The sequence below is a fragment of the Stenella coeruleoalba genome, assembly GCF_951394435.1.
Source record: "Stenella coeruleoalba genome assembly, chromosome: 7".
NCBI classification, from domain to species: domain Eukaryota; kingdom Metazoa; phylum Chordata; class Mammalia; order Artiodactyla; family Delphinidae; genus Stenella; species Stenella coeruleoalba.
The window spans coordinates 78,035,591-78,048,347 of NC_137153.1; the positions used below are offsets into that span (position 1 = coordinate 78,035,591).

Here is a 12,757-nt window from a genome sequence, read left to right on the forward strand (position 1 = left end):
TTGACATTTCCTAATCAATGATCTGTGATATATGAATATTATACATAAAGGAAGTATTCACCAAAAAAAAAAAAAAAAGATAATGGCCTTTGACCAGGATAGAGCCAGATCTCCTTCGACCACCTGTCCATCTGGGCTCTGGGTCTCTGACTTACCCTGAGGCAAAGATGAAGCACAGTACTTTCCTGGAAGATTTTTTGCCATGCCTGCACAACCTCAGGAAGAAAGGACTTCACAATGAAAACGTGCCCCGGCTTGAGGACGTCATCCTCAGACCAGGTACTAATGACTTTCATGGCTTTGCGGAGGCCACCATCCATCTCCTCTTGGGACAACACCTGGATCATTGCAGATCTCCCTCGCTGGGACCAAGAAGACATGCTTTTATCCAGATTCAAAGGGGAACTCTCCTCCAGCCTGTAGACAGTTACTTCTTCTCCTGTGGCAAACAGAAGTGCAGGGGAGGGGTTCAATGAGATCCATGTCTGTGACATGAATGGCGTCCTAAATATCAACTCAGAATCAGTTCAGTTTCTCAAAGGATCAGTGGGGAATGGGAATTTCACCTGTTCAGAGGCAAGTACAGACATCTGGCCATGTTATAGTCCAGTAAAGAGGGAGGGGGAGAATGAACAAAGCATCAGATGCCACATAAATATTAAGTTGTTCTTATTATAAATTATAACTAGACAAAAATAAAATCAGAGTAGCAAGGCTATGCTTCTTTTGTTAAAGGAAAGTACTTTTTTTTTTAAACATCTTTATTAGAGTATAATTGCTTTACAATGGTGTGTCAGTTTCTGCTTTATAACAAAGTGAATCAGTTATACATATACATATATCCCCATATCTCTTCCCTCTTGCGTCTCCCTCCCTCCCAACCTCTGTATCCCACCCCTCTAGGTGGTCACAAAGCACCAAGCTGATCTCCCTGTGCTATGCGTCTGCTTCCCACTAGCTATCTATCTTACATTTGGTAGTGTATATATGTCCATGCCACTCGCTCACTTTGTCCCAGCTTACCCTTCCCCCTCCCCGTATCCTCAAGTCCATTCTCTAGTAGGTCTGCATCTTTATTCCTGTCTTGCCCCTAGGTTCTTCTGACCATTTTCTTTTTTTTTTTTCTTTTTTTTTTGTTTAGATTCCATATATATGTGTTAGCATACTTTTAAAGAGATAGTTTAACCCTGTCATCCCCCTTAGGAGCTTAAATTTAGACTTTTTTTCCTAATTGCCCCTTCCCTGACATTGTAATACCAAAGATATATTGTTTATGTTTATGAACTCTGTGTGTGTGTGTGCTTTACACATAAAAATAAAAAGATGTTTTTGCTCTCTTGGGGGTGAGATTACCCCACTGAGAACGCATGTTTTAACCCAGTTAAAGTTAGAACCAAAGTCACACCCCAGAGCCTTTCCCTCCTTCCTTTGTGCCTTTGGACAAGTTACTTAAAGCTTCACTTTCCTCATCAGTAAAATGGAAGTGAAAATAACATTCTCTTCATTGGGCTGTTGTAAAGATTAGATATGTTAACCTGGCTAATGTGAAGTAGACCCTCGGAGACAAACCCAATCCCACTTCAAAGATTTTACACACAAATGTTCTTTAACGGCTCTACAGCTTCCACTTTTAGGCTGTTGAACAGGGAGCCATTCTTATTCAACCTAGACTCCACCTAATATATTGTACAATGCTTCCTAACAGAAGTGACATATTCTATACAACTTCTGTCCAGCCCGTATTTAATTTTCTCCTTACACCTCAGCTTCAAATGGCTTTTCTTATAAACACTGTACTGGTTTACCAAGGAAAGAATCTATTCGCTCACTCTTGCATTTAATTGCTTACCAAAGAATACATCTAGGTAATGCTTAGTAACATGTTTTGAAATATGTATTCCTGGTGCCCAGATAAATGCCACTTTAGAGTTCTAATTACCTAGAGGATCTGAAACAGAGCTACCGAGTTGTAAAACCAGCTATGGAGCCAAGTGGAAGGAGAAGGCATTTGCATCGATGATCAGAAGCCACCTCATCTGTCCCCATGTGAAGTATTTGAGAAGCAAGATCTGGGACAGTGTGGCGACCCTTGTTACTTTGTCAATTGGCAGGACAGAGAAACGCCGGTAGCCTTGGCTATTACGAGCTTGTTTCTCCTTACTATTCCAGCCTTTAAAAATTACATTTGCTCTCTGAGTTAAGAGCAATTAGTTTACATCAAACAAAACAAACAAAACAAACAAATAAAAAGCGATATACAAAGCATTTCTCTTTAGATGTCTATTAGCTTCTACTGTATTGACGTTTAATGCTTTCTTCTGTATTTATTACGCATGGTTGGTTGGTTCTTTTCTTTTCTACTTACTTCCAGCCTTAAATCAGTGAATGCCAGGTGCAATATTATTGCTTTTTCCCCAACTGCTGCTCATTATAGGTCCCATCCCCATAGTATACCAGATTTTGACTCTAGATACCAGCCGGGCAGTTAACAAGACTTTCCATTTTAGGAAATTAATATAACTAAACTGCAACCATGGGCAAAAGAAAATTTGCAGCTAAAATTATGCAAAATGGTTTCTCCTATGATTCACTCAGATGGTATGCCTTTGCCCTGGCACAACCTCAAGAAGGTAGAAATGGCACTCACCAAACAGTTGGATTGGTGTAAATGGTATGGTCTGAGAAAGCCTCATTAAATTGTTCCTTTCAATGGCTGCAAACAAAAGCAGATTTACTAGTTTAAGTATGCATCAGTGGGCTGAATTTACAGAAAGCCTTCCCCACATCAATATACTCATATTATGCTAAAATATTTTATTTCAAAGACCTTTATTTTTTCTTTTATCAAAAATATTCTCTACAGGGACTTCCCTGGAAGTCCAGTGGTTAAGACTTCGCCTTCCAATGCAGGGGGTGCAGGTTCAATCCCTGGTCTGGGAACTAAGATCCCACATGCCTCAGGGCCAAAAAACCAAAACAGAAAACAGAAGCAATATTGTAACAAATTCAATAAAGACTTTAAAAATAGTCCACATTAAAAAAAAAAAAAATCTTGGGGCTTCCCTGGTGGTGCAGTGGTTGAGAATCTGCCTGCCAACGCAGGGGACATGGGTTCGAGCCCTGGTCTGGGAAGATCCCACATGCTGTGGAGCAACTAGACCCATGAGCCACAACTACTGATCCTGCGCGTCTGGAGCCTGTGCTCCGCAACAGGAGAGGCCGCGACAGTGAGAGACCCGCGCGCCACAACTAGAGAAAGTCCTCACACAGAAACGAAGACCCAACACAACCAAAAATAAATAAATTTTTAAAAATGTATTATCTATAATACAGTATTTAAAATAAACTATGCCTTAAACAGGAAGGATATCCCAGTCTTAGGAATAGATTATATGAGATTACATAATATGTTCTGAGGTAGCGCTATTACCTCCACTCTCCTGAATACCAAATACCATACTAATCCATTCAGATGTGGAACTTGCTTTTAAAGAGCATTTTAATCTGTGGTCTTTCTGGTTTTTCTTTTCCAGATCAAATCTAACGCACAGCGGACTGTGGGGACATCTACTGTTGATTTTGCAGAGTTCATCTTCTTTTCCCAGAGAGAGCTGAAGACCAGTTTTAATTAGAAGCAAGTGATCTGCATTTTCCTGTTAAGAGCTGTATCTTAACAAATCAGAGTCGATGTGAGTTACAGTGTTCCTCACCAGATGCTTTCTTCAGCTGACAGCTGGAGTCAAAATAACGGATTACTGCTGAGCTGAAAGACCCAGTTACAAGAGCCTGGAATGTGGAGTCTGAAATCCACAGAAACACTATTCACTACAGAGGAGAATTCAGGATAAGGTAGCCTATTACTGGATCCTGAGCACATGACCTTGATATAATAATAACGAAAATTATCACACCAATACACTTTTACTCTTGTACTGAGCTTCAGATTATATAAAAAGCTTGCCCATGTGTTATCTAATCCAATACTGAGAGCAACGATGGCCAAAAGACCACCCAATGGCACGAGTCCAGTTGGTTGTTATACTGCTTTGCATTTCAAAGTGTTTCCCTCTTTATTCTCAACTAGCCCTTTGGCAGATTTTTCCTCAGGAAGGGCAAGTACAATTATTCCCACTTTGAAAGAAAGACAACTGAATCACTGTGAAGTGATGTTGCTTAAGAGAGTCAAGACCCTTGACATCTTGTTTAATAACATCCCTTAAGGTGTCTTTGTTGAATTTACCCTGTGGGGTTGGCATTCATTCAGTGGTTACCCTCACTGAGGGCCCAGTGAGGGTGCAAAACCCTTCCTCAGAGGACTAGTCTCAGGCCTGTCTCCTCCCCAGCCCAAAATACAAAGATCTCTGGCTTTTGACCTCGTAAGGAATTTTCAGATCTCAAGGTCGTCTTTCCTCCTTACAATTTGGAACTTACCAATACACACATTTTTTTTTAAATCCAAATTCTCTTAAATCCTAAAAACTTGTTTTCCCAAGTTAAGAAATCTGAATGTTCTCTCATCAGAGTGAACAACAACTTTTCAAGTTGGAGCCATAACAACACCACAAATTCACCAGTGTTTCTGTTTCCAAATGCAGAATCACAGACATTTAGCTCCATTGACATGTCTATGTACACAGGCATCCTACCTGAATAATGATGGTGAGACTCTTGAGGGCTTTTTAAGGAGGTTGAGATTCCTGAAATTACAGAGAAGATTGGCATCTTAATTACTTGGCTGGAGGTAAATACATGTTTATGAATATATTGCCTGCAAAGTTATTATTGAACGGGTTAATCACAATGGCTTCTCGATTTTCGAAAAAGATTGCCTAATATTCTTTAACCACATTATTGTGCATGGTATCCTGACAGCTTCCAATCATCAATGCAATGTCTCCAAACATATTTATATAGGGAATTGAAGAAAGACAGGTAATATTAGCCTCAAAGATGTATTTCCTTTGAACCAATTACACCTCTGTGCTGCAGAAGGCACTCGGCTGCCCATCACGTTGCACGACATCCCAGAAGCACAATTCTCTGAGCTCCCTACCAAGATGCAGTACCCACATAAAGACATTATTAATACCAAGTTATTAGCACACTACTTCACTGACTTAAAATGACAACAAGATGATGAAAACACATTAAGAGGAATATAAGAGAAACAAAGAAGGAGGCAGAGAATGTGAGAGCAAGGGATTTGTTTGGTTACAGACGGACTGTGTGTTGGGAACACCTCTTGCAAGTTTAACTGGTTCTCTTCTACCTGCTCAAGTCCTAAATTACAAGTCGCAAGAGAAATCCTTTGCAACAGTTTTGCCATTTCATAAAATCAAAATTAAAGTTGAGAACTTTAGTCTCATGGTGGCAACTACTTTATACCTTGTAGAGGAAGCGGCATAAGGAGCCCAATTTCACAGATGTCTCTGGCTTCTTGTTGCTGGATAAGGAAGGGAAGAAACTCCCTCCCTTTGGGGGTGCTGGGTAAAAGGTAAGATCATCAAAAAAGACTGTGCCTTTCTAAGTTCGATTCAATAATTAAAAAAAAAAAAGTATTTAGCCCCCACTAAGGGTCGTGCTAGGCATGAGGGATGTAAATAAGATGTGGCTCCCCCACCTTAGTGAAAAGCAAATATGAAATACAGGTAAACTATAATCACGATACAGTTTGCTAAGTAATATAATAGAGGTGTACATAGAGGCTTAGGGAATCTTCATAGACAAACAATGTGAAATAGAGTATGGGCATCTGAGTCTGACAAAACTGAGTTTCAATCCTGGCTTCACCACTTAAGGAGCTGTGAGATCTTGTTCACATTCATTCAGCATATATTTACTGACCTACTACGTGCCAGGTATTGGTCTATCCTCGACAGAGCAGTAATGAAAACAGATAAAGCCTACATTGTAGGAAAGGGAAATAGGAAATAAATAAGTAAATATATAGTATTATAGTACATTACATATATATTGAGAGAGTTAGGAATCGTGGGAGACAGGGAGATTACTCTTCTATATTATATAGGTTGGTTAGGAAAGACCTCCCTGATAGGGTGAAATGTGAGCAAAGACCCGAAGGAAGAGAGGGGGTGAGTCATAAGGATAAATGAGGAGTATTCCAGGCAGAAGTAATGGCAAGTGCATGGTCCTGAGGCAGGACCATACTTGCTGTGTTAAGGAGGAGAGAGTGGCCAGAGTTGAAGGAGGGGGAGCAGATCAACAGGGCCTCGTAGACGGTGTTTGGACTTTGCTTTTACAGAGTGAGCTGGAACACCATTTGAACAGAAGAGTGACTCAATATGACTTTGAGTTTAAAAGTGTTATTCCAGCTGCTCTCTGGAAATAGAGCAACAGTTTGGAGGCCATCCTGTAATCCAGGGAAGAGGTGAAAAGTGATACGTGGGGGTAGCAAAGTGATCAGCTTCTCAATATATTTTGAAAGACTTACTGATGGGTTGGCTGTGGGGATGTGAGAAAATGGGAGTCAAGTAGGATTGCAAGACTTTGGCCTCAGCAACGGGAAGGATAAAGTTGTCATTTCCTGAGATGGCAGAGAAGGGAGGTGGAACATTTTGTTCCACATTTGAAAATGCCCTCTGGACACCACGTGGAGAGGGTAATAGGTAGGTGGTCACATTCTTCATGGAAGAAATATTGCATAAAAGGGCTCATTCATGAGCCTGGAAATTTGGACTGGGGCCAGACTCTCAAGAGCATTGAGAAAGAGTAAGGGATTTGCAGCCCATCCTATAGGTAATGGGAAGGCACTGAAGGTTTCACATAAGTGATGAAGGTGCCCAGTCTGTATCGAGGGGTCAGGAAGATGGAAAGGTACAGTTTGTGATGAAATTTGAAAGTAGCTAATGAGAGTGGCTTCACCAGGGAGGTGTCTCACCAAAGTAGGCTTGGTCCCACTTAGCCACTTGGGGCATGGAGTCCCACTGAAGACATATAGGAAAGGAGATCCACATACAATCTTATGAATGGTTCTTAAATAGTAATGTGTTAAACGATGACAGTAAGAGGTGTTGAACAGTCTAAATGAGCTCAGTGGCTATACCCTCACTCACAGAGAAAACTAGAAAATCACAGTCAAAAACAGGTAACAGGTAAGATCAGGTAAGATCTCCTGATTTATCTGGAGAAAGACATTCAACCTTCTACTTTTCTACCGAACTTGCTACTTTGTATAGTAAACAAAAATCAGGATTTCAAGAACTATAAAAGTCTGAGACAGCAGGAGAGTAAACCCCACCACTGATAAGATGAAAAAATAAAAATATAAAAACTTACTGTTGGGCTTTCCTGGTGGTGCAGTGGTTAAGAATCCACCTGCCAATGCAGGGGACATGGGTTCGAGCCCTGGTCCGGGAGGATCCCACATGCTGCAGAGCAGCTAGGTCCATGCGCCACAACTACTGAGCCTGCTCTCTAGAGCCCGTGAGCCACAGCTCCTGAGCCCACACGCCTAGAGCCTGTGCTCCGCAACAAGAGAAGCCACCGCAATGAGAAGCCCATGCACTGCCATGAATAGTAGCCCCTGCTCACCGCAACTAGAGAAAGCCCGAGCGCAGCAATGAAGACCCAACGTAGCCAAAAATAAAAACAAAAAAAACTTACTGTTAACTCCATTTGAACTTCTCAACCTGTTTGAAAAATTAAAGTTATTTAGATAATGCTTCAAAATTTTCAATGATCAAAGAAATGAAAAGTGTATGAAACAGTAATAATACAATCTATAAGTATATATGTATATACATGTGTATATATTACTTTGAAGGAAGAGTATCAGTTACATTTGACCCCTACCTTTAGAGAAACAGTTTACAACCCTACAATTGTTTTCATAGAAGAATGAGCACCAGATATACATGTAATTAATTTACTGAGTAGGCCCTAAGCTAACTGAAAAGCAGTTGTTGGTTTTTGTTTTTAATTAGTTATGTGATCACACAACATATATAAGATTTAACTGTGTTTGTGTTGTTCTGGATCAATTAAACTAAAGGCTTCCTGAACTATGCAAGGCAGATGCCTACAAAAGAGTCTGTGAATATCTCTGGACAAGCCAACAAATCAGTTTCATTAGCCCACATGGCCCCTAAATGTTCACAGGCTGAAATTAGCTCTCTTTAAATTGTTACATGCCCTGCTCAAGTGCACAAGTGGCCATGGGCAAGTTGGAATAAATACATTCGAAGAATATGTCCAGTATTTAAGGTCCTTGGGGAAGCAAGTACAATTACAGTTATTGTTTAATTTCATGCTGCAATAACCCACTACTCTGCATGAGCACAAACTACAGAACTTTTGGGAGAAGAAACTCATGTGCATGTTAAGGCTAGAGGCAGGCTTGCACAGAGAGACCTTGAGAGCTCCAGAGAAAAGGCCATCTCAAACAGAGCTGACTGCAAACTGACCGCCATATTCCACCTGCCTGGCATCAACGGGCCCTTTGTAGAGTACAGATGCTTTTGAATTCTGCTCCTATAACTCTAAGAATGGTTAATTTGATGATGTAACTGGAAAAGTCCATAAAACACTACAAACAGAATAATCTTTGCTTGGTTGGTTTTCAAATTTTCTCTGAATAAATAAAAGTCTAGGAGGAACCTCAAGTCTATAAAAAGGTGAGTTCTCTATCTCCTCTCTCTAGCCCTGTCTTCCTTTCTCTCTGTCTCAATCCTTCTCAACTTGTTACTGCATTGACAAACACTTAGGATGTTAAGGAGAAACCAAAAAGATCCATCTCATAAACTAAAAGGAAAATTTTGAAAAAAAAACTAAAAAAATTATTTAGTCTTCATTCTAAGTCTTTTTATTTTCAGTCAAGACAAATTTATTCCTACTTTTTAATGCAAATTTCACTCTTATCTATCAGAAAATATATGATACTCATTATTTCATGTGTGTTTTTCCGACACTAAAAAGACAAAAGGTTAGGGACTTCCCTGGTGGTCCGGTGGTTAAGAATCCTCCTGCCAATGCAGGGGACACAGGTTCGAGCCCAGGTCTGGGAAGATCTCACAGGCCACGGAGCAACTAAGCCAGTGCGCCACAACTACTGAAGTCTATGCGCCTAGAGCCCGTGCTCCGCAACAAGAGAAGCCACCGCAATGAGAAGCCCATGCACCACAACGAAGAGTAGCCCCTGCTCGCTGCGACTAGAGAAAGCCCGCATGCAGCAACGAAGACCCAAACCAGCCAAAAATAAAATTAAATTTTAAAAAAAGACAAACGGTTAATTTGCTACAGTAGTACATGTATCATTATATTCTTAAAAGGCACTAAGGTGAGATCTTGTTGCCAGAAACAGGAAAACTAGGAGAATAAATAATTTTCATTCTTGCTAACACAAGAAAAATACTGTCATTGGACACACACTTTTTTTTTCCTCCTTTTCTGACCCAATTAAACCTTTATTCCCAATCCAGTTAAAAAAAATAAAAGCCAAAGATGCTTAAAGGCAGACATTTAGAAATACTCACTGAGAGTTCCTATTGACCTTGGTGCTCCTTGAATTCCACAAAGAGTTTTTGCTTAGATCCTGGGCAGAAGGGAAAGGTCATTACATGTTCACCCAACTCTCTCCCACCCCAAGCTTCCAGTAATACATTTGCAGAACACACTCCTTGGAGGGTATAGTTCTTTTTTTCCTTTCCTCTAGGCTCAATATTTCTCTTGCTAAACATGCAAGACTCAAGCTAGAAAGATGCATAATGTTAGCACAATATATGAGTAACTCGGTGTGATGACTGACCTTAACAGAAAGGATTACTTTTATGGGGACATCAAAGAGAAAATGTAATACATAACGGTTTTTACAAAAATGAGAGTGAACATATAACATCAGTTAATGACATGAAAGAAGAAAAGAAGGTCAAAGTTGACAGGAAACACTGACCATTACATTATTATATCCTATCATCAGATTATTGTTTCAGTTGATGATTATTTAGAATGTTACCTTGAATATATCTCATTCTATTTCTATACTCCAAGCATTACTCTAGGCATTTTCATTGGTGTTATTTTTGTTATCCACTATCAGTCTCGTAAGGATGGCATTAACCCCATTTTAGAGATACAGGTAATGAAGCTCACATGTTAATTGATGTATACAGCTTTGAAACCTAGAAGTGACAGAGCCAGGATTTGACAGGGCAGATAGGTCCCTGCCTCCAATTACCTTCAAGTAGTCTTATATTTTACTTTCACAGATTGCATTCCTACAAGAACATCTGAGGTTGTTAGTATACATTCATATAGTTCCCAAGGTCATAGACGTAATATTCAAACCAAGACCAAGATTAGATTTGGGGGGCTAGTCTAACTAGATCATGCTTCCCTCATGGTGAATGGCAATAAAACAGGCACATATTTGCAAATGGTTAAGAAAAACAGACTGCAAAATCAGTGGTAGAGAAACACTGAAAGTCCTTTCCTGCAATGTCCAAATCCCCTCCAACACATCTGCAAAGATGTTTGCTTTGCCTGTTTAATTAACCACACTAAATGAGGCACTTACTACTTCGAGAAATAAACCATTCCATCCTTGGAAAGCTCCAACTGCTAAAAATTCCTTCTCAAATCAGGCTGAAATCTGTCTCCCAGTAGAGTCTATATGTTGATGTTAGCTCTACCTCTTAAAAGTGTATTGAAAATATCTTATTTTCTTCCACATGGCAACTTTTATATATGCGAAAACAGTTTCAAAAATTCCTAAATTCTTTCTATTTCATGATAAAAATACCCAGGATAAATTACTGGGTGGATAAACTGCATAAAGGCGAACGACAAGGAAAGAATAAAGTTGGGGGACAAAGGGTGAGAAACTGAGCTTTTAAAATATCAAATAAAATGTTTTTACCTCTTGAGACTGCCTTACATGATCACTGACGTGTACAGAATGCCGTTCAGTTTCTCTACTTTTCATTTTCTGATATATGTAAGATTCTAGACCTTGTTAAAAAGAAGGCAAAAAATAGAGAATACGTGAAAACATGTTACACTTGAATCACAGTTCCAAATAAAAGATCTGAACACCGTGCATTCATCTAAATTGGAATATAGGGTTTTCTTTCTCTTTTTAGCAAGTTGTACCAAGATTCCTTTGTCCTTTTTGAGCTTTACTCAAGTGGCTGAAAGCTATACACCCTATTTCTATTCTTCAATAGTTACCTTTACATTTATAACCATTTATACTTCTCTATCAAAGAATTAAGTTATCCATAACCTGCCCTCCTATTAAACACCTTTAGTAATTTTTGCACACTTACCTTCCCTTGCACCCTATCATCCATGCTTTATTTAAAAATACATGAAATTTGAGGTCCAAATTGTTAGGAATTCTTCCTTAACAACTGCATCAGGCATTACAATAGGCTACTTAAAAAAGAAAACAAAACAAAAACAAAAGAAAGATAGAAAAGAGTGCCAGCCAATAGTTTTAATTTTTAATCCTTCTCTTAAAAAAATCTTGACAAGGATCATTACTGTTATTTTTTATATCTGGTACTTACAGAGTCACTGGCACATAGCAGGTGCCCAATAATAATTTAATAAATATTTGGTTGGATTAATTCTGAGAATAATACTTATTAAGAGTCCCTGGCTAAGGACATGGAAGCAACCTAAATGTCCATCAGCAGATGAATGGATAGAGAAGATGTGGCACACATATACAATGGAATATTACTCCACCATAAAAAGGAACAAAACTGACCCTAACGCATATATATGTAATCTAAAAAAACGGTACTGATGAACCTAGTGGCAGGGCAGGAATAAAGATGCAGATGTAGAGAACAGACTTGAGGACACAGCAGGGGAAGGGGAAGCTGGGATGAAGTGAGAGAGTAGCACTGACATATGTACACTACCAAATGTAAAATGGATGGCTAGTGGGAAGCTGCTGAATAGCACAGGCAGATCAACTGGATACTTTGTGACTACCTAGAGGAGTGAGATAGGGAGGGTGAGAGAGAGGCTCAAGAGGGAGGGGAGGGCTTCCCTGGTGGCGCAGTGGTTGGGAGTCCACCTGCCGATGCAGGGGACACGGGTTCGTGCCCCGGTCCGGGAAGATCCCACATGCCGCGGAGCAGCTGGGCCCGTGAGCCATGGCTGCGGAGCCTGTGCTCCGCAACGGGAGAGGCCACGACAGTGAGAGGCCTGCGTACCGTATAGAAAAAAAAAAAAAAAGAGGGAGGGGATATGGGGATATAGGTATATAGCTGATTCACTTTGTTGTACAGCAGAAACTAACACAACATTGTAAAGCAATTATACTCCAATAAAAATGTGGAAAAAAAAAGAGTTCCTGTCTAAATGTAGGAAATAACCATTTTTTTTTTTCCTACTGTTTTATGCTGAAAAAAAAAAGTATACAGGAAATGCAAAAAAGCTACTGGAAAAGAAAAATCAAAAAATTTCATGTACATTTTTCGTAACATCATAAAATTATGATAAATATGATTTCAATGATAGCACAGTATTAAAATTAAACAAACTATGCTTTCCTTTTTTTAAAAAATTTTTTCCTTTTCATAGTTGATTTCCTCAGAACTTTACTTTTTGTCTTTAGAAAGATCTACCTGACAGGGCACCTCCCCACCCTCAAAATTTTATTTTTTTTAATTCTTTTTTTAATTAATTCTTAACTCAGACAAGTTTTTAAAAACTAAAATTCTCAACCCTGAATGTGGTTCAAGCCAGGCACCTGGAGTCAGCCTAACTCCCTAAACCTTCTCTTCCT

General features: G+C 39.5%; 1 protein-coding gene across 3 annotated transcripts in view; it reads right to left on the bottom strand.

Moving 5' to 3' along the window:
* The window catches only part of TRPM6 (transient receptor potential cation channel subfamily M member 6), a 194,674-nt gene that overhangs the window by 17,948 nt on the left and 163,969 nt on the right, over positions 1-12,757 (bottom strand). For all 3 annotated transcript variants that reach the window (XR_013828939.1, XM_079925535.1, XM_079925534.1), the window contains 6 exons: positions 10,874-10,965; positions 9,492-9,550; positions 7,624-7,649; positions 4,647-4,697; positions 2,648-2,713; positions 156-439 (listed from right to left, as the gene is read on the bottom strand). Coding sequence is in view for 2 of the 3 variants with exons in the window: in XM_079925535.1 (XP_079781661.1) it covers positions 156-439; positions 2,648-2,713; positions 4,647-4,697; positions 7,624-7,649; positions 9,492-9,550; positions 10,874-10,965 (578 nt within the window). In the remaining variant the exon portion in view is untranslated. The remainder of the gene's footprint in view (positions 1-155; positions 440-2,647; positions 2,714-4,646; positions 4,698-7,623; positions 7,650-9,491; positions 9,551-10,873; positions 10,966-12,757) is intronic.